The 26694-nt window shown below is 38.1% G+C and overlaps 1 protein-coding gene across 2 annotated transcripts in view; it reads right to left on the bottom strand.

The window, feature by feature from the left end:
* LOC131683324 (basement membrane-specific heparan sulfate proteoglycan core protein) overlaps positions 1-26694 on the bottom strand; it is a 672949-nt gene that overhangs the window by 20641 nt on the left and 625614 nt on the right. For both annotated transcript variants that reach the window (XM_058965199.1, XM_058965200.1), the window contains one exon: positions 26259-26537. In XM_058965199.1, the coding sequence (XP_058821182.1) occupies positions 26259-26537 (279 nt within the window). The remainder of the gene's footprint in view (positions 1-26258; positions 26538-26694) is intronic.

The following is a 26694-nucleotide window of genomic DNA, read 5'->3' as shown; positions in this document are numbered from 1 at the left end:
GAATCAGAGCTATGGTTCACTTGGGCAACAAAGTATTTACACAGGTGTCAACACTTTTCGCGGATTTTACAGCACCTTCACCACTCTATAAGCTACATGGATCGAGAAACTGATAGCGGGATCACGGGTCTTCGGAGAGAAAGATATATACACTATTTCGGTATCGAACTAATCTGCCGGTTTCGCGGTTGTTGCCTTTTGCTTGCTTCCCGTTGGATTCTTTATTAGTACTGATTTTGCTTACATTACTAGGATACACAATGATACTTTACATTTAGATTAGGGTGACTCATAACATACGATTTAAAAATACACTCAAGAATTAGGACAAAATACATTTAGGTTGAATTCAGAAAATTTAAAGAATTTGGCGCAAACATTCCGGCTACCTTGAAACAGTTGTTTCAACGAATCTTCATCATCTCGACGATCATCGATTCCTCCTTGGCAACGAGTAAAACCACATATATACTGTTGTAGATGATTATATCGTTGCACCAGGAACGGTAGTACAGCTGATAGCTTTTTCCTTTCCTATTGAGCATCGAGCAGTTGGAATGCTGCTCTACATGGGGTGTTGGAGGGTGCTTTCAGAGAAATTGTTGTATCGAAGACTTGGAGGCGATTCCATTGGTGAATAGTAGGTTATGACATTTTCTCGGTGAGGACGATTGAAAAGCATTTCGTGGTTGCAAAGGACACTGTGTGGTATTCGATACTCTTTAACCTTCGACCTAACGGTATGTGGATGACACGAAAGAGGCGGAACGTACGCAGTGGTGGTGGAGCATAACGGAACGAATAGTGGTACGACAGTACGAGCAGTATCGGTGTTAGCAATCGTATCATATTCCTGGAGAGATATTTGCATAGAAGTGTTCGTCGCAGATACTAAACATACTGGATTATTTTCAGCGACTGCGTTGTTCATTCCTCCAGAAGCAGTCCATCCAAGCAAAGTTTCGACGAGCATTGGAAGACCGTCTCCTAAGGACAGTCTCCGTCCTGTGTGCAAACTCTGGTATAGTTCACCACCAATTATGAGATCGATTCCACCAGGTGTATGGAATTGCGGGTCTGCTAATGTTACTTCTGGAATCTTCCATGCTGCGACGTCTACCGGAACGCTGGGCAACTTCAAACTTGGTTGTGCAACAAGCAAAAAATTGAGTGTCGTGGAGAACGGCAATGAAACGGCTTTTATTGTTGCGGTAAGCTGTCGGTTGATATTAATTACATGCCCAACTCCTGCAACAGCAATTTCTATAGGGGAGCTTGGTCCCAGTCGGTCTGCTAGGCTGTAGGACATAAAGTTCGATGTTGATCCTGAGTCCAGCAGAGCCCGTGCGATATGTACCTTTCCGAAATGATCAACAACGTGAAGGGTAACAGTTTCTAGGAAAATGCAACCGTTTCTGCGGGGATCCACGCTGCTCAGTCCAGAGGATGTGGATGGTTGAGGGTGTATCTCAGATGATCCTTCAACAGAAGCAACGAGGTCGGTATCGGAAGTATGGAGCAGTGAGTGGTGCCTTTCGTTACAATGGCGACAAGAAAACTTGGAATTACACCTTCTGCTTATATGTCCCGGAGACAGACAGTTCCAGCATAGTCTTCGTGTGGACACCAATTCGCAACGCTGAGCAACGGGCATTTGATAAAACGCTGAGCATTGGTAGATAGAATGTCGTTCGGAGCAGACGACACATCCTACATCATTATTCTGCGTGTCTTGACCACTTACAAGAGCTGGTTGGATGGAAACAGCAGCATTTGAAGCCATTTTTGAAATTTGCAGTTTGCCAGCCCCCGTTGAACAGGACTGAATACGGTGGTGCATATCTGAAGCGACAGATTCCAAAATTCGGACTCGTTGGTATAAGAATTCTACGAGCTCTTCATACGTCACCTTTTCTTTATTGCACATTTTCTCTTCAAAACACTGCAGGGTTGTGGAATCCAGTTTGTAGGACAAAATGCTAGTGAGTGGAGTGTCCCACTGATTAACGGGTTCGCCTAGCTTAGCAAGTGCCTTGACATGTCGAAGAAAGTCATCAGCCAATGTATGCAGGTCTTGTGCAGACTCCGAATGCAAGGAGGGAAGATCTTACAAAGCGCGAAACAGTTGGCGCTTTAACAATCTGCGATTGTCGTATCTTCTCAGGAGCGTCTCCCAAGCTATACCATAGTTATCGGCTATAACATCAGTGCTCTCGAATGGCTTTTTAGCTTCTCCTTCTAATGATTGCAGTAAGTACTGGAGCTTGACAACTGCGGGAATCTCAGCATTAACGTGTATCATCGATTGGAACGTGTCTCGGTAGGTCATCCAACGGGAAAAGTCACCATTAAATTTTGGGAGATCAATCTTCGGTAGACGTAAGTGATGGTTTGCAGCAGGTGGTACGGTATTGGAATTTGCAGAACTGTTGAGTGCTAACTCATGAGCATCAACAGAACGTTTCGACAGAAGAAACCCTTTGGCAACACAATATCGTTCTTCGAAATCTATACGTTACATGAAGCGGGCGTCCAACGATTCTTGTTTTTCATTTTTCTCTATTTCGGCCTGAGCCTCCAAGAAATTTTGATATGCGCGGTGCAGAACATCGATGCGCACTGAGATCTGGACCTGGTCTCGATCATCTACGTACTCGTTGATAAATTTCTCCACCAACTCACACGTGACATAACAACCTTTGCGTTGTATAACTCTTTCGACTACAATTTTCTCGCCTTTGGACATTCTGATTAAGTACTGGGTCGAAAAACAAACACGACGCAAATGCAACACTTGTCACAAACCTCACCGATGATTCAACTGGCTTTCATGAACGGAAGATTATATTTTGACCACTTGCTTCGCGATTTATCCAAACGTGCATTCACTCACCGCAATTATATCTCATGAATCATCTCAACACTAGCACGTTTTACTGCCTAATCGACTGGAGCACATCACACACAGATAATTTGCGTTATCTTCTACACTTTGCCGCTTCGCACTAGGGAACGTTGCTGTTCAACTATCACACGTACTTGTTGCACAGAAAGATGCCGTCTTTTATCATAGGAGCACCGTTCAGTTTTGTCCCAAAGCAATGCAGTGTAACAATCAATCTGTTTATCGATTGATACGCCAAATACACACTCACAACTCTGACTCAGGATATCCTTGGCATCCGGCTCGAAGGACCAAATGATCGCGCTGGATCTTAATATTGCCGGTTTCCCAAAGGTTTTTCTTAGTGCCTATAGCTTGCAGCGAATCAGAGCTATGGTTCACTTGGGCAACAAAGTATTTACACAGGTGTCAACACTTTTCGCGGATTTTACAGCACCTTCACCACTCTATAAGCTACATGGATCGAGAAACTGATAGCGGGATCACGGGTCTTCGGAGAGAAAGATATATACACTATTTCGGTATCGAACTAATCTGCCGGTTTCGCGGTTGTTGCCTTTTGCTTGCTTCCCGTTGGATTCTTTATTAGTACTGATTTTGCTTACATTACTAGGATACACAATGATACTTTACATTTAGATTAGGGTGACTCATAACATACGATTTAAAAATACACTCAAGAATTAGGACAAAATACATTTAGGTTGAATTCAGAAAATTTAAAGAATTTGGCGCAAACAGGTTGGTATAGCCGCATTCGCACCACCCGAACACCGTTGAGTATGCCAGGGAAAAAGTTTCTCCAAGTATCAGTTGTGACGGATTCCACTTCTCCATACTTCGACATGAATCTTTTATTGCAATCCGAACTAGTACGAGGTGCCAGATCATGAAGTTTTATTTCAGTTAGATCGAGATCCATATACACAGGGATCTTGGTTTTGACGTTTTCATATTCAACATCATGTTGCATATTGTTCTTTGCTACGAATCTTGCTGCCTCGGCTAAGGAGTTGAACGTTATAAGAACTACTTGCCTCGTGTGGTGAAGCTGTACGTGTGAAACCTCGGTAAGATCAAGTTCCATTTTCACCTTAACCAACTGCTCCACCTCGCGCACTGAAGGTCTAAGACGAGTCTGCGAAAAATCAATCGCGATTGTGTTCTCCCATAATGGGCGAAATTTATTTTGTGGTGCACTCATTTCACTCACAGTTAGGTGCAACGGAACTTTCCTGTGTCTATATAGGGTAGACGAGCCCTTATTCATCTCATTAGTCAGGTTGTCACACTATTTCGCTGATAACTCGGCTTACAGTGATTGGATTACGCTTATATATGTATTAACATCTTTGCTTCCTTCCTAAGAAACAGTTCCATAAAAGATCTAGTTTGGAAAATGTAAAATATTCGCGTTTGAGCGAAGTGAAAAGTTGAGTACGACGCACCTTTATTCATCCTACCATATGAGCTAATGCGTTGAATAGAGATAGCAGACACTGCTCTAACTAATGTGTTCAAATGGGTAAGATGAATAGAGGTGCTAAGATGAATTAGGGCACAGTAACCCTATTACACGTACACGTTAGAGCGGCGCGGCGCGGGTAGTATATTTGTTTGTATGCTGTTCGAAAGCGGTGTGTTTTTTTGCTTCTGATCTGATGAGGAAGCAGACTCAGCCCTCACAATTATCTCAAAAAGTTTCGAGGATGCAGAAAGACTGGTTACTCCACGATAATTTGCAGCGTTCCGCCGATCGTCATCCTTAAAAATAGGACACATGTATGACTGTTTCCATATACTTGCTCAAATGATCGATTGAAAATCCTACTCAATGGACCTGCCAAAGCAGGGGTACAGCGGCGTAGAACAACTGCGGGCAAGCCATCTGGTCCAAGTGAAAAAGAGCTTTTTATTTTCTTTGTGGCATGTTCAACCAATTCAGGCGTAATAACAAAAGTATCCAAATCAATTACACCGATGGGAACATCGGTAGCAGCATCTTCTGCCTCTTGTCTTGAAGTAAAGCTGCTCGAGAAAACTTCAGCGAAATGCCTCTCAAATAATTCACAGGATTCGGAAGCTGAGGTAGCGACCGCACTACCAAGAAAGACATTTGACGGTATCGATGAGTTTTTTCTTTTGGAATTTACAAATCGCCAAAAACATCGTGGATTGCGTCGTAGGTTAGTCTACATGCGAAGCACATAGGGATACAAACTGTCGTTTAGAGAACGATATGCATTGACAGATCGATGAAAGTTGCAAGCATTGGCAAGGGTCCGTTGGCGGCGAAGTTTACGTTGATAAGCGTTCCGCTCACGCTTTAACTGATGTAACTGCAACGTGCTCCAAGCAGGGGAAGCGGGCAGTTTGACACAAGGAACATTAAATTCAAGCCACCGGTTAATTTAACCACGAAAACTTGCTGCCATATCATTAACATCTTCATTTGCAAACATCGAATACCAATCAACATTGCTCAAATAATCAGAAAGAATAGCAAAATCTATCAGCCGATAATTCAATTAGCGCCTATTGCTAATGTCGTTAATTGTCGACGATTGGATGCTTTCAGTATTTGTATGGATTGAAATGACTAGCGGTGAATGATGGGTATCTGCCGGTAGTAGCGGGGCAACGCAACTATCAACTCTAGTATCACAATCGAAAGGGCAGAAAACAAGATCTGGTGTACGTCCGAGCAAATTACATACAAGATTTTTCTGTGCAAGACCCAGAAACTCCGTGGCATCTAGCAGCGTGTGGCTAGTAAGTGGCAAATGCGAACTATTGCATACAATACCAAAATCACTCTGAACCCAAAGCATACGTGGCTGATTGTAATCATAACACACGAGCACTGCATCACCTGGCAAACTTTTATCACACAATTCATTTACGGAGGCAATGTGCTCATTGATCACATTTAGATCATGACTACGATCTGGTGGAATATAAATAGCGCATATCAATATTTTTTCCCATTTATCAGCGCAGAGACAGAAACTTGCTTTAAATTCTGTCCATTCATCGTTCTCATTAACTGACTGGCATACTGTTGTGCTACCGCTACCAAAACACCCACAAATCGAGATTTGTCACTATTGCGCCGACAACGATCGCAGCGAAACACGTTGTAAGTCAATCCAAACAGTTGAAGTGAGGTGATGCAATCGTCCAGTCCAGTTTCGGTCAAAATGATCACGCAAATGTCGCAATCTGCAGAGTTCAGGAACAAGGCTTCAATCTTCGTTCTTAATCCTCTCGCGTTCTGATAATACGACAGAATACTGTTATCGCGATCGGGTAGATGCTGCAAGGGACAATCATTGAATGCAGGTAAAGGAGAAGAAGAAACATTCAAATACTCGCCTCTGATGGGAACCCTAGCACAAGGGTTCCCACCGTCAGCAGAATATCGCACTGCATTCAAACTATTGTCACTGGAAACGGTTGCTACTGTGTTGGTGTTGCTGCTGGTTGTTCTCTTGTGAAAAAAACGGTCGTCTCATCGGGTTTTTTGAAATATCGACAAACTCTCTGAACATCAGACTGGCGGGCCAACATGCTGCGTTTAGGGCTTGTTCCTTATGTGCTGGATCAAGGCCAATTTTAAACGAGATGTAGTTCATATTGCTCACGTCCTTTCCTTTTGGTACAAGACGAATAACTTCAAACGGAGTATCCAAATCTAAGCAGCGGGCGACAATCTTCTGCACATCGTCATTAGTTTTTACACCAACCGACATAACCCCACAAGTTACGTGAGTTCGAATGTAACAGATGAGCACCCCTCGCACTCGAACTCACGCCACTGACAAAGTAAACAAACCACCGAGAATTGTCAAACATGAGCTTCATTCATCATGAGCTCATTCGTGTCGTCATCTTGTAGAACTCAATTGTTGATCAATGGTTGGAAGCCAGACAAAAAAGCCAAAATCTTGGTGGGGGCGCGACTGGTGTGATTAAGGCGACAGAGAGGTCGCCGAAATCAATTGGATTAGTACCACGATCGGTAGCTGGCCGAACCGATTGATCATTTTCGCCACGACGGCGCTTCGAGCTCAATCCTGGCCATATGGGTATCTTCATTTCACGGGAAGTGGAGGGTTTTGGAGTTGAAGTAATCGCAATGCTGTCCACTTTTTTGCTTAGCGTTTCAACAATACCAGCCAGTTGTTGTATTTGTGTTGAGATATTGTCGGTGCTTGCGCTTGGAGAAACATTGTTTTTGTTTTGCTCCGCCATATACGCTCGAATACTCTTGCCATTAAGCTCGCACCTGCATGTTGTACAAATAAATATAGCCTTGCCTTGGGCAAAGACATCCTTACAGGGGCGAAGATTGAAACCACAGCAATTTTGGCTAATATGGAAAGGAGTTTCACACATGCCAGAACGCACAGGTTCCAAATCGTTGATATCGTGATGACAAAATCCGCATTGTTGTTTTTCCATGTTTGTTTTGCTCAGCACTCGCGAATCAGTAGATAAGTGGATGACACAGAGGGCTTCACTGGATGAAGAACAAATTTGCGGCGGCTGGTGCTAGCGGTCGATAATGCGTTGCGATGCGTTGCGTAAGCACGGTATACTTCGTAGATTGCAGACTGATGACTCTCATTTCCAGCCAGACTACTTGAGGAGCATTGTTTGGGAATAAAAATTGATCCAGTCCAAGCGAGAGTTTCGCCTGAGAGCCACCATTGCGGGCCACGACCATCTTTACCGTAACTTGGGATGAGAAAGGAAGTGTTGATGTGGTACTTACTTAACGGAAGGCCCCGTATCAGTGATACTCCCATAAGTACCACGGATTGGGTAGTGGGTGGGTTGTTATTCAGGATTCGCTTCAAGCAAGCGATGCGATTGAGACTATATTTTCGTGCATGTTTGAATAGTTTATTGAATGTAGGATACGTAAATCTTCTAGACGTTTAAACTCTGGCTAATCGTTTATCGAGATTGTTTCATCGAAAGCAACTTAAACTCCGGACAGCCGGCTGTCGGGAGGGTTGTCGACAATGTAAAATTAACCGTACACAATGAGTTTAAAAGTGGTATGGTGGAACATTAAAAAATTATGTCACGCGAAGATTACCTAATACTAACTAACACTCTATCATATTACCACGTTATTTTTCCCCTTGGTCTAATACGAATAAAATTCTTTTAGTTTTTCCTTCATTTGGTAGTAGCACTTTTATGCCGCTACTCGCAAAAGTGTTCATGTTCTATGGGAAATATACATGGCGCAATCGTGCGTAAAACGGCCGATTGCGTCAAAGCACATGACGTGCTCCTCTCCCATTTATGTCACAATTAGTCATATCTCTTCCTCCTAATAGCGTGGCAGAATTTATAAATGGTCTTTATTGGTATAATCACAAGCATATTGAGATTCCGTAGCTTCACTGATAATATAAATTCGTAAATATAATGAAATTGATTGTTCAATACGCGAATTTATTCGTCGTTTTCCGCAACGATGTATTTTCATTGTACATAGCAGGTTTCGTTCATTTCATGAACAAGAATAGCCGCTTGCCGAACGAAAGCTTTCGTAAATTTTATACATTTAATGTACACTGCACGAATGTTATCGTTGATAACGACATTATTTTTCGTGAACGAAACGAAAGGTTTTGCTTATTTTATTAAACGTTTGTGTATATTGCGAAAGATTTCGTTGGTCACACGAATTCATTTCGTTTATCTTAGAAAAGTTTTATTAGTTTCTTGTTTCAGTCGATCTTTTGGGATCGATGTTTGACAACATCGATTTAAAATTTAAAATTTAAATTTAAAAAAATCGATGTGTTCAAATCGATTTTATTGTGGTACGTAGAAATGACTGCTTGATGAACGAAAGTTTTCGTAAATTTTACTTATGTAGTTTACATTTCACGAATGTTATCGTTTATAACGACATTATTTTTTGTGAATGGAACGAAATGTTTCGTTTATTTCGATAAAAGTTTATGTATATTACGAACGATTTCGTTGGTCGCGCGAATGCTTTTCGTTCATCTTAGAAAAGTTTTCGTATTTATTATATTTTTTCATTCGATCTTTTGGGATCGATGTTTGACAATATCGATTTTTTTAATTAAGGAGCAGATCTGGCAAAATCGATTTTATTGTGGTATGAAGAATTGGCCGCTTGATGAACGAAAGTTTTCGTAAATTTTACTTATTTAGTGTACATTGCACGAATGTCGTCGTTGAAAACGAAATTATTTTTCATGAATCTCGTTGGTAGCACGAATTCATTTCGTTCATCCAAGAGAATTTTTCGTATTTAATAGCATATTATTTTGACATTGTTCCTGTAGAGAAAAAACTCAAACTTATTCATACAAAACCAACGAGCAGTTCGCGATGGCTCAACTGAATCCGTACTGCTCCGGTTTCTGGATCAACAAGAAGCAGAAGAGGTTCAGAGAATCTGAAACCGGCGGACACGGATACGGCTACTAAAGTCAGACCGAGACCGTCGTGATGATCGACAATTATCTGACGTATAGCAACAGTGACTCCATATTCTACCTCTATTAAAGCTCTTTCGATGTTCACGGTTTGACGAATGGTGCTCGTAAATAAAGATATTCGTCCATAGCAGCGAACAATTCGTTTGCCGAGTGAAGCTGTTTCGTAATAAGCCAACCAGAGTCGTTTTGTGGTTTTCACGAAAAAATCGTTTTAAAAAATAAAAGTGTTTCAATAGAACTACGAACGATTCATTATATGTACGAAAAATTCGTATATTTCACGAAAATTTTCTGTACGAAACTAATTCTAAGCGATTTACGAATATATTCTATCAGTGTTGCAATTTTCCACCTCGTTCGAGTAAACTTTCCGATATTACAATGAAGACGCGGAACTGAAAAAATATAAATGCTGCGTTCCTAAACGATATTAACATCATGCACGAATAAAACACCCCCCGTTTCTAAATAGTACGTACTTATTCTTAGCTCAGTATAATTGACTGATTAATGACTAGTTAATGGACTAAAAGTAAAGCATTAAATATGACCATAAAACATGTGTTCCTCGTGCTGAAATGATTGCCGCAAATTGGTAATTGGATTTGAATTGATCTTGCGAATTGTCAATTCTCCAACCTCATACATAATTCAAAAGTCATTCACTCAGATAAGACCATGCGTATTTCCCACCCGCATTAAAGAACCAGTGTATTCGTTTCCTAGTTGGTCAAATAAACACTAAACAAACAAATAAATTAGTTTGTTCAGTCTAAAGAAATGTCAGCTCGATTGGCATCAACCGGCGGATACGTGTTCCCTTACAATGCCATCAAATGAAAGTAAATTTAAAATTACATACGACAAAATATATGCAATTCAGAATATAACGAAACTGGTGCTAGAGGTCGATAATGCGGGAAAAACACTTCAAGATGACTGTACAAACAGCATAAAAACAGCAAATAAACACAATATCGAGAAACTTTCACTATAGGATGGAATCAGAGGTAGTTCCGGATACAGAACGGAATCGGTTGAATGAGAATAACACTATCAAAAACGTAAAAAAAAGCCAACTAAAACTTGCGTGATATCCAAGTTTGACACTTGACAGATTATTTATAGAAATTATTAGCATCCCAAGGAGATCAAATCTGAGAGAGACATGAATAAAAAGTGGGTTTCAATGCAGAAGAAACTGCAGCCAGATGTTGTACAGAACCCAATGAGTGCAGTTAAGCGTAAAGTGCGATCATACAGTGTTGGTATTGAAGTTGAACGAAATAAATATGCCAAAAGCTTAATGATGGGTTATATTTTATTATTTGAAAGTTTCAAAACAATCGGTCCACTAGGTAATTTTCTACAGCGTCTTTTCCGTGCTGTTCAGAGCTGCCAGATTATTTTTTTGAAAATCTGTATCCTCGTTACAAAAAATCTGTTTTTGTCTGTATTGAATAAAAAAAAGAATTTTGGTAATTGATTCCCATTTATAAGCCTCAAGTATTGTCTACAATAAATTCAATCATTAAACCGGAATTTAAATTGTGTACTTTAAAGTAATCTGTACATTTCCTAACTCAAGTTTTAAATTTTTTAAAAGTGCTATGGTTCATTTAACAATTATTTATTGAAGAAACGGCCAAAGTTAATGAAAATGATTTCAGAAAGGGTCCGCCAATTGAAAATTCTTAAAATCCGTGTTAATCTGTATTGTGTATTGAATATCTGTATTAAATCTGTATTCTGTATCAGGTCTGTTTCTGTCCTTAAAAATCTGTATAATACAGATAAATCTGTATAAATGGCATACAGATAAATCTGTATAAATGCTATTTGATGTGGGACATCTGGAAGTCGATCAGTGCACTGTGCGCGCGTATGTAAATGAGAATAGTGAGAGAGACGAATAGTGGAAGTCAGTCGAAACGACAACACTCCCTGTATGATGATTCCAACAAAATAATTTTAGCAACCGCTTCTACAGGCAGCAATTTATGACTCCCATTATATTTTGAAAACGACCTCTATGGTGATCATTGAATTTGAGTTGCAAAGGATGTGAATTTGGAATCAAAGAAATGGAATAATTCTAAAGCTAGTTTTTAATCATACATATACCCTAGAATGCACCTTGCAACACAGATTTGACTAAATTCTGAAGAAAATTTAAGCTTCTTTTTTGATGCATGTGAAATACTTATCTCCTCCAAATCGGACATGAGTAATGTTTATTAACTTTGCTCGATTGGTCTGGTCAATAAGGTATTTTTGGTTTTTCGTCTCTCTCGCTATTCTCTCTGGCAATATCGATACTGCCGGAGGGTTAACACATTGTAAACTCCCGATTACCTTTAAAGAGACCGTTTATTTTTACACAACCTTAACATCTGTTCTCTGTGATTACAGCACTCCGTAAATATTAAAAAAATGTATAGAAAAACTTAAAAAGGACAAACATAGAGCCCGTTATATATATACGCGAACGTGGATTTTAGCGGAATGTACTTACTTTACATAGTATTTTCTACCATTTAATTCCACCTATATTTGTTTATAGTTAAATTCACTTGCACTTCACTATTTAACAGATACCTGGTATTCCGATTAGTACTTGTAATCTTCTTCAGTGTTTGTACAAATACATAAACATTGAAGAAGATTACAAGTAGTAATCGAAATACCAGGTATCTGTTAAATAGTGAAGTGTACTTGGCATTTAACTATAAACAAACATAGGGGAATTAAATGGTAGAAAAACCTATGTAAAGTACGTAATTTCCGTTAAAATCTTCGTTTGCGTATATATTGTAGTATAATTTATTTCTAGTATATAATTTAACGGTGGAATTAAATGGTAGAAGAACCTATGTAAAGTAGGGGAGAGTGGGGATAGATGAACCACGGGGATAGGGAAACCACTAAGGATATTATGTCACATTCTACCAATTTTAGTGCAAACCTTATGCGTTTTGGTAGCTCTGTCGGTAAGCTAACCTCACACGCATTTGCGATAGCGTCAAGTGTTTGTTGCCACTTTTACAGAAAATCAAAGTTATTGTACATTAACAATTGCCTCAATGGGACATTGCAAGATGATGTCATATGAGTAAAAATGCTCGAAAAAGTGACAGTTCAGCGAGCTTGTTTACATGGTGTTAGAATTCGAACCGAGTTTCTTGTACTGGGTGAAACCAAAAATTTTCTAAGTCCACGTAAACAAGCTCTCTGAGCTGTCAGAAAAGTGAGGTTATACATTTTCATGCAATGCTCAATTGACACCTCGCGTTTTTTTGGAAATAGTTTGTGGTGTCCCTTCTGTGAGACTAAACATCATAAAGTTTTTCGTTATTGTAAGTGGGTGCAAAATCTGTTATTTATATGAAGAAATTTGCAAAGGTAAATATTTCCTGCCAGCTCAACATAATTTCAAATTGGCTTATGACATGTGGGGATACATGACCCACTTTGTGAGGGGACACATGAACCACTTTTAGGTTAAAATTTTTGTAATTTTTTGTTAAGGGTTGTCAAAATAATGTGCAACTATAAACGCTAAACGCAAACAAGCTTGACTATGAGTGTAACCATGTAGTCTGCGCTGATTTACAATCTTGAGAAGGGATATAGAGTACGACGAGCAGGTAAAATACACAATATCTCGTACCCTACTTTAAGTCGTTACGCTAGAAACTTAAAAAGGACGCGAAATGTAATTGGAAGCTGATTTTTGACATCAAGAGACAGAATTATATTTTTCATTGTTTAGAATTGAGCAGTGTAGAAACTCCTGTTAGAGGCTACGAATCAAAGCAGTCCGAGATCTCACTGAATATACCTATAATGTTCCATCGCCATCCAGAAAGTATAGGTTTCTACCAGGTCCATCACCAGAAACTTACGCGGATTCCCAAAGGGTCAACCACATTAGTCTAGAAATTGGGAAAGAAGACGATAAGAAATAATAGCATCACTGCCGACTGGTCGTAAATGAAATTGATAAAAAAACACGATGGGAGAAAGCAAAGAACATAAAAATATTTAAAACAAAAACAAATAATTTGTGATATGGATTTTATACTACATACAAATGAAATTATTTTTTTGCGCAAAAGACAGATTTTTCGTATGGTTCTACATTTTTAATGATAGTCTGGATAATGGTTCAACTATCCCTATGGAGTGATTCAAGTATTCCCGTAGGGATACTTGAGCCATTTGACATACTTAACAAAAATGCATATAATTTTGCTAACACGTTACTTTTGTTTACAAATGGTATTGCATATGGTAATGTTTGTTCTTTCATATTCATGCATATAGAATGTTTTATCGCAAAAGGTCTAATACATATAACAATTAACAAAAAAAGTGGTTCATCTATCTACACTCCCCCTATATTATACTAGATGAAGCTATGTTTCGACAATCAATGTTGAAACAAACCTACTAAGGAAATGTGTTGGAATTGTTTCGTTGCACTAAATGAATATTTGTATTATGATTGCCATTACAAATACAATCTCGACCAGAAATGGTACATAGTTTCTTCAGGGACGGAAGGAGGTCTCTGTAATGATTTTTGCATATCTACATAATAGGGAGTCTATCAATTCTGATATTTAAGATACATGTACACTAGAGATGGGCAAACCGATTCAGTTTGATGAGTGAACAGTATCCGACTCATTCGGTAAAATGAATCGATTCTTTTGATTGATTTAGTGACTCGTACTTTGAAAAATGATTGTTTGAGATAAAACGAGACAAAAATCCAGGGCTTTGAGAAATGCTTTCGTGTTACACATATTTGAAGTAACTCAATTCATTTTATTTTCTCGAATACTATTAGAAAGGATGTTGACGTTGAAGGTACGTATGCGTTTTAGCATGATTTCGAAAAGAGTAGGGTAAACTAGTTTTCTTTCCTTCCATAAAATAGTTGGATCACATGTGAGTGTGAGAAGAGGTTTTGCTATTATTTGACAATCTTAAATTTAACTACAACCGTTGGATTTGGTGAGACTTCCATTTTAGACACGATGTTATCAAAATCTGTTCAAATGCACCATCTAACAGTAGCTGTGCCAATTTGGAAACCATGAGAGAACTTTGCCTCACTTTCGTTTTATTGAAGCGCACATTTTACCATTATGTTGGATATAACTGCTGTTTTGGTGATGTTTTATTCCGTGTATACAAGCAGTGTTCAATGTTTGTCATTCATATTGTTTCATTCGCTCTAAAGATTCATAATCATTAGAGATGGTCGGGTCGGGTTCGGGTTCTATAAATTAAAACTTCTCGGGTTCGGGTCGGGTTCCGGGTTTTCAAATTTGAAATTCTCGGGTTCGGGTTGGGTCCGGGTTTTTGAAATTTTGAACTTTCGGGCTCGGGTCGGGTTCGGGTTTTTCAAATTAGAAATTATCGGGGTCAGGTCGGTTACGGGTTTTGAACAAAACAAACCAACCATTTGTTGACGCTGTTTGCATCTGTTCACAAAACCCAGTCATGTACACGCAGAAAAAAGATTTGTAGGTTCAATAAAAATATGGATTAAATTCAATAAATAAAATTATTGGTCGGCAGACAATAAATTTATTTTATGAATTCAATAAAATTTATTTATTGTTTCAATAAAAAAGTTTATCGTTTTGCTTTCTAATAATTTTTTTATTGAAAATAAAAGAAAATTATTGAAATTAAAAATGTTTTTATTGAAAGCAAAAATACATTGTTTTTCTAATAAAAAAAATATTGTGAAATTAATAATTTTGTTGGTTAAAGTGATAAACAATAATTGATTGAATTCAATAACACATATTTTTGGTTTAAATATGCTAAATTTTTCTGCGTGTAGTCAATTATGCTTCTTGATACGAACGGATGACATATATAACCATACTTAATGTTAGCATCTTTGAATTGCTAGAATTTGTCGTATTTTCTGATGATCAAATATTGTATTTTTCATTATTGTATAAAATTCTGTCTCTTCAGATTCGCAAACTGCCTGAATTTTATTTTTAAACGTACATACATTCATGAGAGAGTATTCAACAATACGTGTGTCAAATCTAAAATCTCTTTGCGATTTATTTTTCATGACAATTAGTAATAAACCAACTCAACAGGAATTTATCGGAAAATATTGGATCAACTTTCTATTATGGAATATACATTTCGACAATACCGATACTTAGGCCGCGGTTGGAGTAAACGCGTAAAACTCGGCTAAAGCGTATAGGTAATCGTATCTACAGCAAACCGAGTGGAAATCTACGGGAAGTAGACATTAAAAAACTATCTATTGATCCGCTCCTGATTGCTCGTCTTGACAGTCGCGAGAAATCGGAAAGTAAGTGTCGCGAGTGTACTGAATAAAGGGCGAACACGAAATTATTGCGACACATTCAACAGGGAATAACTTTTTTACCATTGGGTAAAAATCAATCAAATTTTGCACACTTTCTCATTGATGTGTATTGTTTACATGCTGTCAAACTCGAAGTCGTGTTATTTGATTCAACGAAAATGGAGGTGAACCAACGCGAGTCGAGAGAACAAATTATTTACAAACACCTGGAATTTCCTGACCTGTCGCACCGGCAGTTGGGAAAAATGTTGAATATTCACCATTCAACCGTCTCCAGAGTGTTGAAACGGTTCCAGGAGCGGTTGACGTTGGACTACGGCAAAGGAGCTGGAAGAAAACCGAGACCGGAGAACAAAAAGACGGAGGGAAAGGTGAAGCGGATGATTAAAGCAAATCCCAACGTCTCAAGCCGTGATTTGGCTAAAAAGATCGGCATGTCGCAGAGCTACATCCAGAATGCAAAGAAGAGAGCTGGACTACATACATACAAGATACAGAACTTCCCAAACCGCAATGAGCGGCAGCAATCGACGGCTAAAACTTGGGCACGGAAGCTCTATGAGAAGATGCTGACAAAATATGGCTGCTGTGCGATGAACGACGAAACGTATATAAAAGCCGATTTTAAGCAAATTCCGGGGTTGGAGTTTTTCACCGGCAAGAGCAAGTTCTATTTTGGACGACAAATTTAAGAAGAAGAAAATGTCGAAGTTCGCCTCCAAATATCTCATTTGGCAGGCCATCTGCTCTTGCGGACTGAGGAGTGAGCCCTTCGTGACAAAGGGCACAGTAAATGGCGAGATCTACAAATCTGAGTGCCTCGAGAAGCGCCTTTTGCCGTTCTTGCAGCAGCACGACGAAGCTCCGCTATTTTGGCCAGATTTGGCATCATGCCACTATTCTAAAAGTGTCCTGGAGTGGTATGAGGCCAATTCTGTCCATTTTGTTCCAAAGGACATGAATCCGCCAAACTGTCCGGAGCTGCGCCCGGTGGAGCAGTACTGGGCAATGATGAAGCGGGAACTTCGGAAGAGCAAGAAGACAGTCAAAGACGAGAAGGACATGTTAAGAAAATGGAAAAAACTGAGAAACTGGTACCGGATGACACTGTAAAGACTTTGATGGAGGGCATCAAGCGAAAATGCGTTCAATTTTGCACTCAAGGCTCCATCGATTAACTTTTCTTTTGATTTTTGAAGTAGATATATGTATAAAACTACCCTAAAATTTTGGTTTGATTTTAAACATTATAAGAAAATTGGCATGACATTTTCGGTGTCGCAATAATTTCGTGTTCGCCCTTTAGTAGTACTTTTTGCAACATATTAAATTATTATCAACAGAAACATGAATTAAAGTGATAATTAAATTTCAATGCACCACGATTTGTATATTCTTGGCATAGTTGCGATCCACGAGATGCTTTTCAACCATTGATTAGACTAACAGCACTGGAGCGTGGGTAATAGCGATTTGCTAACCGCCATCATAACACGACACCGCACCGGCGGTTCGTAAACAGGTTGGGAAATGGAAACTTATCGTTTCGGTTTATAGCGAGTGCGTATATTTGATAACTTCTTCCAACTGACGCCAACGTTGCTATTCAGAGAAAGGAAGCAAAGTTTTTTTTTGTTTTAATGAAAATATATTTTCAAACCTTGATTCACACCAATTATTTTGTCGTTTGATGCAATGAACAATATTTGTATGAATTGCTGCATGTTTACTGCGTGAAAGTAAAAATGAGTGCATCGAAGCAGCTTGGATTGAACTGGAAGATATAGCATTATGTCAAGCTGTACATGATGTGTCCCAGGATCAGATTGATGGGTCAAATAAAAAAACTAAAAATCTGCATGGAATGTATGAGGAAACGCTGCGAACAAATGGAACTGTGGAAAGTAAGATTCCAAAAGAAAGACAATGCGTGAATTTTTCTTGTGCAAAAGTCTTTAATTCAGGTCCACTGGTAAGTGGAAGATAACGACGACAATGGTTTGCCACACTCTGCAGCGCTTGGTTTAGAAAAGGATACCTGACGGACACAGATAACATCTATTACATCATCACCATCTAGTTTCAGGCGGTTTTTCATCATATTTTCGGGGGATAATATGGTGTTGTGGTGTATAGTGAAATGTATGAACGTGAATGCACTACCCTAATAATGTGTTGACTAAAAGCCATTGTTTTCACTGTGCTAAAATAGTAGTTTAACAATAATTTATACTACAGTCTAATATGACATTACAATACAAAATCATTAAATTTTAACCTTCCTCCATAAATTTCAAAATTCACGTATTTTGTGAAAAAGGAGATGGCGGGGTTAGACGGGGTTGGACGGTAGTACTTACCATTATAAAAATTGATATTTTCTTATATTGCTCATAGAAACAGTAACACGAAATGTCAATTAACTATATAGTTTATTGTTGGACAATAAAATTGATTGTTGCAATAAATTTTATTACAAATTTACTAGAAGAATTCCACGTCGAACAATGTAGAAATATTCTATTATTCAAGTATAATTACTTTTGTTCTTCGTTTCAATAGCTTTTGACTTACTCCGAGAATTTTATCCAAACTATTGATACATGGATGTGGATTTGACGACCAATTTGGTAAGCAGCAAACGTCACTTCAAAAATGTTCGAACGTTCGACTGTTTGATCTGCCTATGATTATGACCTGTGTCAGGCCATGGTAAACGTCGGAGGATCCTTTGGCTCGGTCTAAGCACAGACAAACAGACCTAACAGACTGATTTGAGAAGTACATCGACCATATTCAAAAGAGCACATCTTAACATTACATTACATTACGCTACCTACTGTCGCTTCAGTTCATCGCGTCGTAAAAAGCGATGCTTTTAACAGGCGAATCTCTAATAGAATTTCAAATTGTTTGAGTTAAAAATGTTCGCCATATTAAACTCTGGTTAGGAATTTTGCACTACCCCGTAGGACCATTGTTTGAAGGCAAGATTCCGTATTGTCATTTACCATACTGATAAATTGGGACCAAATTTATAATTTTAAACAGTAAGTGATTATTTGATTCCGTCTTTGGAATTACCGTATCGATGACAAAATGTTCACTGAAAGCCATTCGATGAAGAAAATAACAAAACAAATTTTTGTTTTCCTAATTAGTTGATTTCAACAGAAAAATGAATAACGTAACTAAATTTTCTCTTAATTTTGAGAGATTCTCAAATATTAGTTATTGAAAATTATTATTGATTTTGATTCAAGACGCACATCATACGAAATGACAGCAAGTAGCTAAGATGCACACCTTACTGAAATACATCAAGGTAGCGACAGCAACACGCTGGGCATAACGGTTAAGCACGTAGGTAGTTGTCTCAGCTTGGAAAGCTTGTTTTATCCTGGACGCAACTACCTGAACCAGTACACAAAAAAAACAGAAATTCAACTGACCTCATTTTGGTTTTACCTAGTTTTTCTTTAAAAACATTTCAATAAAGGGATGATTTTTCTTGACATTTTTTTCAATACATGTGCACTGAAAATTGAAAGTATTATCGAAAATTGTCAAAATCATTCTATTTCGGATTTAGTCGATTATATAGTAACATTTCAATTATTAACCAATGTAATATGTAATATGATAATTATTTTTCATCGTTTGAGATTCCAAACTAGATGTGGAATAAGTATGAAGTTTTTTTTGTAGTGCTGGATAGTGTTTGTGACTAAATAGAAAAAAAAAATATACCTTTATTCTAAAATTCAAATCAATCAATTTCCAACAATCCTTAAATACCTTTGGCTATTTCGTCTCATTTAAGATTGCAGTTTATAAAAAGATAACATTATGAGAAACATAACTCTGTATTATATTTACGTGTGAATTACTGACATACGGAATTTTTCAACAATTTAATTCCATACCTTTCATCCGTCGGTCGGTGAAACAAAACGTTTGAAATATCCTATGTTGTATTTTACGATGAAGCAGTTTAATTCAACAATGAGATTAGTTGAATTCTAGTCGTTTGTGTCTTGGCTGAAAAGGTAGTGTAACGGCATATGCAATTGTGTCTGGACTAAAACAAGCGTTAGAAGCTGAGACAAGCGTTTCAAGCTTTAGCTCATGTAGCTTTTCAAGTTTTGTGCTTTAGCTTTTTAAGTTTTGTGCTAGGATGAAACGTTCGTGTCCAGACTGAAACTGACAGCATCAAACCAACAACGTTGGATTATTGTTTTCAACAAAAATTTAGTTCGCCCAAATATTAACTAGACGAAACCAAAAACTCAACTAATTTTTTAGTTGAAATTGTGATGAATCGGTTTTCCGTGTTGGATTAAATTGATACACTGTATCAATTTGCCACAAATTCGTGTATACCAATTTGCCCCAAGACACGCACTTAATTATCGTATATTTGATTTCATGAAGTAGATGTAGTTGTAGTTGTAGTTAGTATTCCATCTCCAATGATACAACCGTTTCTAATTGGAATTGGTTGTGTTATTGGCGCCGGAATACTACAAGTTAAGCTCAGCCGGAATGTTGGCTGGTTCTAATTCGTATTCCGGCTTCAGTGACACATTCTAGTTAGGGGAGCCCGGGGCTAGTTGGGGTTAGTTGGCGGAAGCCCCTTTTCTCCATTTCTATTAGACATAAAGCGTTGCCTCTCGTTGTGTACCTCAAGTAATGTAAAACACATTATCCGATGTGTTTTTGTTGCAAAACATTTTGTTTTGTTTCTATTTCCCGAATGATTATATTTTTCGGTAGCGCGTGAAAAGAGCTTTCAGTATCCGTATAGATATCACATCTATCCACAAACAAAAGTTATTTTTTTAAATAGTTTTTAATAAAATATGCGGTTGGGGTAAGTTGGCGGTGTTGCACGCGGGGCAAGTTGGCGGTACTATTTACAGTGCAAAAAGTCATCAAAAAATTTTATTTCTGGAATTGACTCCAAAGTAAGAAAATCTTTTTCTTGTGTATCTCGCCAATGTAGGAGACCAGGGGCGGCGAAACACTTTACGCCCGAGTGGGTAGTAAGCATAGGGTGAGGGGTCCATTACTAAGGATTTCTTCCCTTTTCGTAATGCCCACGCTTACATTACATTTACATTAAATTACGTTCGTTTATGCAAATGGAATTGTGGTACATCGATGTTTTCAAATGTGTGTAGTATGAGATACATGCGTTGCACATCTAAATTTTTTGAAATGGTTTAAAATTTCGAGTGGGTAATTACCCACTCGGTTATTTTCGAGTGGGTAGTACTACCCATACTACCCACGCTTTCCGCCGGCCCTGTAGGAGACATTTATTCCGGCCAATTGCACGAAAAATTTCGAAAATTTGCTTTTGAATAGGGAGTAAGCGTCAAAGTCCAAAGGCCGGGGTATTGAAACTGAAATATAATAGCAAATGTCGGTTAATATACAGTTTTCTTGAAAAGACCTTCAGCACGTTCCAAAAGGACCCTTGATGTAATTGAATCTCCATTTGATTGCTTAGTTTTTGGCATATCCTTACATACTGCCAACTTACCCCGGGGCCGGGGTAAGTTGGCGGGTTTTCCGCTTCACTTATTTTTGTCTCTAAAAAGGAGAAACACTTTTCAAACACTTTTAAAAAAATCAGAGATGTTGCCAACAGTCTGCTCTTTCATGCCGCGTGTTCTATTTTGCAAGATCTACCTATATCAAAGCGGTAAAAATTGAAAACTGAAAACACCGCCAACTAGCCCCGGTCTCCCCTAGAATCGATTTTATCAATGGAGCCGGAATATGAACTAAAACCAGCCAGAATTCCGGCTCATTTCCGATTGAACTTTACTGGGTGTACGCAAAGTCCGTGTACCGATTACTGGAAGTCTATTGGCCGATAGTAGCGCCGGCTAGCGGCTAGTTGTTGCTTACTGATGTCCGGAGAAACTATTGTTATTCCTGATTCTAGTTCTAAGTTAGACGAGATGTGATGACTATATCAACTTACTCCGTGTGTCAACCTCGGAAAACAACGCAGTTTACTTCAGAAAGTTAATATCATTATTGAAGCCACGCATAAAATGCTACCACTTAATTATTTTTGTTTTACTGTATACTATTCTGCCCAAGTTGTACAGTAATGTTTTCATTTCGAGTGGGTACAGTCCAGCGTACCAAGTATTCCTGAATAAGCCCACTATTCTGCGATTCAAAATCGCTTTTGAACATTCTTAAAACGCAGATATATTTACCCAACTATACTCTGCAATATTACCACATATGACGGACATTTGGGCTAAAAATTTATGTAAAAATCTGTCTTCCACCGCAAGTCTGTTCGTAATATCTAGGATGAGATCTTCTTCATTGCACTCCTGATTCGGAACCGTCGTAGTATGTGCTTCAGACAATAACTGCCGAGCCAACATGAGTTCATAGAATTGTATAAATTCTCATAATTATTATTACATAGAAAATTTAAACATATTTGAACAAAAATGTCTTATAGAATTCAATTATACAATGTTTATTGCTTCAATCGGCAAAATTAATGGTACGAACATTTCTGCATTGAAACAATAATCAATAAACATTTCCAGTTTGAATAATTTTGCAATCATTTCAATAAAATAATTTTTGGAAAACAGAACGATATTTGTTACTGAAATGATTTTATTGAATTCAATAAATAAATGTATTTTCTTTCTAGCTATATTTTTCACTAAATTAGATCCATATAATTAAAAAAAGATTAAAAAAAATTTATTGCATTATTGCAAAAAAATGCAACGTAACTATAATAACAACTACCGGTGTGAAAACAGATTATCATTTTGGCAACCTATTTAACAACGACCGATGCGAAAACGGGTGTCCATATATATTATTATCGTTTGGCGTAATCAAAATACACACGCATTTGCTTACGCACCGGTGCACAGTGGCGGGTCTTCAAACAAAAGTCGGACAAAACCTCGAATGTTACCTAATTTGGCTGAAAATCCCAATTTAAGCTAATTTTGAGGTGCTGAGCTCATTTTTGATGTCAAAAGTCGTAAAATATTAAATGCATTTTTCCATACAGTGTCATTGAACCTTTCTTATAACTATGATCCCGTTTTCATGATAGATTTTCCGTTACTGTTCACCAATATCAGCAATACCATAAAAAATGAAGATCATTACTTTAAATCCATTGTATAACGCGTTGGTTTACTGTAGATTGTCAGAATATTTTAGATAAAACACCATGCGCCTCCATATCAGCAACAAAGCTTCAGAATCTCCTTAAACCTTTTTGCGCACCTAGGCGCAGAACGAGACCATGATATTCGAAAAGTAGAGGTTATTTCCCATAGAATGTATACTATGTGACCGTTCCGAAATGATTCCGAAATTTGTACAGAATATATTAGTGAAGAAAGTATTTTTGATCTGGCCACCTCAAAAATATTTAAACGAAAAAGTCATAGTTCCAAGCAAATTTACCAAATGTTTTTTATTCACTATCCAAGTTCTTTCGTTCCTCTACACAATGAAACAAGTTTTGCTTAATTCGGACCAAAATCAAAAGAGCAACATGTATTTGAAGTGAACAGATCAATGGTGGTTTCGGAAATGAAAATCATTAAAAAGTCCGGACTTTGCTACCTTTACACTCATGTTAAAAATCGTGTTCTTATCTAATGATCATAAAATTTTGAATATACGTCATTCAATACATGAGAAATTAAGGAAAAATATAAAATATCAATATTTCAAATATAAATTTTTGAGGTTTTGGCCAGCCTCCAGCCACTGTGCGGTGCTGATAATCTTACAAAGGCCGTTGCAGCCCGAGGACGATTTGACGATTCCCATACTCACACATTTGGTGGTACTTTGGTCGTATTGAAGCGGCTCAAATTGCGTCGTCATTTATTTTTTAAATGCAGATATTTTATCAGACCTAAACAGAAACACTAGTGGATTCCATTTAAAAAAATCTTCCGCCAGGCTTTGTTATTCAGGACAGTCATATGAGCGACCAAAAGTAAAAGTCCCAAGGACAGAACATGCTTGGAAAAACCCATTTCAAATATATTAGAATATAAAAACCGGATATAAACTTCAAGCATAAAAATCCGACTGGGACTTTCCTTTGTAAGAGTCGGATAAAAAAACCTTCAGTAAAAAAAACCGGGAAAAAATATATCCGATTCAATCAAATCACTTTCTGACCCGTTTTTATCAGCCCCTTGGCGAATTTTAAGCTGATAAAACAGGGACACTGATAAAATCGGGACATATATTTTTCTGTCTTTTTATTAAACCGAAGCTCTTAAAATATTCTTCTTTGTTCCTTAGATATAGCCTTGCAATCTTTTCTGATTATTTACTTTAAGTTCCCCTTAAGGGGGTCTGAAAGTACAAAATTTAAAAAAATAATATTTTTATTTTTGCATTTGATAAAATCGGGGATAGATAAAATCGGGGGCTGATAAAATCTGGTACTGATAAAACCGGGTCTCCACCGTACATGAATTTCCACGATCTTAATGAATTGATCGCAAAAATCTGTTGAAGCCATTGACGGAAGTTCGGAGTCGTTCCTAGAGCTCCATTGGAGATGTCGAAGCATCTCTATTGGCGCGCTTACCGTATAGTCTGAAGCGTAATCAGCGTCAGAGAATCTTGTTTGACACCCCTCGACACATGTTTGACCGTATCAACCAGTAGAATCAGAATCAGAATATATTGGCTTAAATGGCACGTTCCCCGTACATAGTCGGGGATTTGTGCCAGTAACGTCATGTAAACTGGCGAATACGGATTGCCATAGCATAATTTATTACATGTAATAAATTATATAAAACTGCCTTGCGAGAATGGTTTTTGAAAACAATTGAAAATTTTGTTTAAGCACGACGGGCAAGGTTGTTTGAAACTATCACTGTTTTTCCCCATGAGTTAGCAGCCGATTTATTATAATTTCCGGTTAAGATATCGACGATTTATAAGTTTCTCGGAACATTACAAATTCAAACTTCAATAATAGTAAATATAAATGTGGATTCTACTCGTCAGTGATTCGTTTTGCCATAGGAAAATGTAACTCAACGCGTAAGGCGTTACTTCAGATTCGCGTGATTCTACTATTCTGAGATGAGCATAGGGTCCTGTGGGGTGCTTAAAGTTAAAAATCTTCGAGATTTTTGGTTGATTCCCTGTATTAATAAGTTGGGTTTGGATCGGGTTTCTCAAATTTTAAATTTTCGGCTTCGGGTCGGGTTCAGGTTTTCAAATTTTAAAATTCTCGGGGTCGGGTCGGGTTCGGGTTTTACAAAATTTTCATTCTCGGGTACGGGTCGGGTCCGGGTTTTCAAATTTTAAAATTTTTGGGTCGGGTTCGGGGTTTTCAAATTTTACAATTTCTGGCTCGGGTCGGGTTCGGGTTTTTCAATTTTCAAGCTCTCGGGTTCGGGTCGGGTTCGGGTTCGAAGAAATCGACTCATTCGGTTCTTGTTGGATCTCATTAGGCTCATAATAAATAATCACTTTTTCAGTGAATCGCAGTTCTTTTTTCTCTAATGTACACACACTTTTTCGGAGACAGTTTGACAATGTATCATAACGGAACCGGAAAGCCGTTTCATAAAAATGTAATGGTATTCCTTAAGAGCTTTATGTCAGTTGTTTAATTCATCTCAAAAAAAATTTGGTGCCATACATATACACATACACGCACACATACAAATACACTTACACATACATGCATAGTCAATTGATTCATTCATTAATATCAACTAATATCTCATTAACGCTATACGATGGTCGTTCATACTATTTTATACTTAGATACTTATCATTGCTTGCAAATCGGTAAACTATTCCCCAGAGACACATTTCCTGCATTAAAGCACATTTTTGATTCGATTTGTTTCGTGTGCGTGATTTTTTTTTGTTGGACAATATTCACAGTCGTGGGGAAATCCAAACCTTACCACGATCCCTATGTGATTGCGTTTGCGTGTGACTAGGCTTTTTGTTCAGTCGAATAAATGCGACAGCAACTGGAATCTTGTCGCTTTAGGATGAATCTTGAATTATTTGCAGTATCACTTTAAGAAGAATCTTGAATTATTTGCAGACCAAAGTAAGGGGTCGTGACAAGATCCCAGAAGCTTTTCTAATATTTCACTCAGTGAAGAGTAGGTGTATCGTGTGATTTCTAGTTGAATTAAACACAATTCAGCTAAACAAAAATCCTAAGCTTAGTAAAAACACATTGAAACAAAATCTAAAACATACATGACAATAGGTACTCGTTCTCGCAAATTGAAGCTTCCTTAGTGCCAATAAAGTGCTAAGGCCAAAGATGTGCATCTGATTTTGAGTAATTTTGCGTGTCAGGCTGGCACAATTTGCTAGAATTTTTAACTGTAGGTAAACTTAAGCAATCTTGAGAAATAGTGTTGTATACTTAAAAGGCTAAGCTTTGAAAACAAACCGAAAAACTTGGATGCCGATCGTGCCAAAGTGGAGTCCACGGCAGCGACTGGCAGTTGATACTGTCGTTGGCCACGTGTAGTTTCAGTCGGAGAGTTGGAGCGGACGATCCCCTTGCGCAATATGCGACAGTTCCGCTCGTCGGAGCTATCAGCACAATCTGATATACCATCACAAATCATCCAAGATGGTAGACACGTGTGGAATATAAGAATCGGCGCCTTGCAGACGTAGTCAGTGTAGGTGCATTCGATATTGATCAGTCTGGTACTCCCGGAACCTGAGATTAGCGCGTAACGTTCACACAGGTGTTGATGGACATAGCGCGTACGTTCGAGTAATTCAAGCGGGCGGAATCAGTATGTTGTTTACAATTATTTCAACGGTGTACAAAACCTACGCGGAATAGTGCTACAACTGTATTCAGAATAATTTAA

Source organism: Topomyia yanbarensis, chromosome 2, assembly GCF_030247195.1.
Source record: "Topomyia yanbarensis strain Yona2022 chromosome 2, ASM3024719v1, whole genome shotgun sequence".
Lineage (NCBI taxonomy): Eukaryota > Metazoa > Arthropoda > Insecta > Diptera > Culicidae > Topomyia > Topomyia yanbarensis.
Note: the sequence above shows the minus strand (reverse complement) of the source record. Positions and strands in the feature narration are given on the sequence as shown.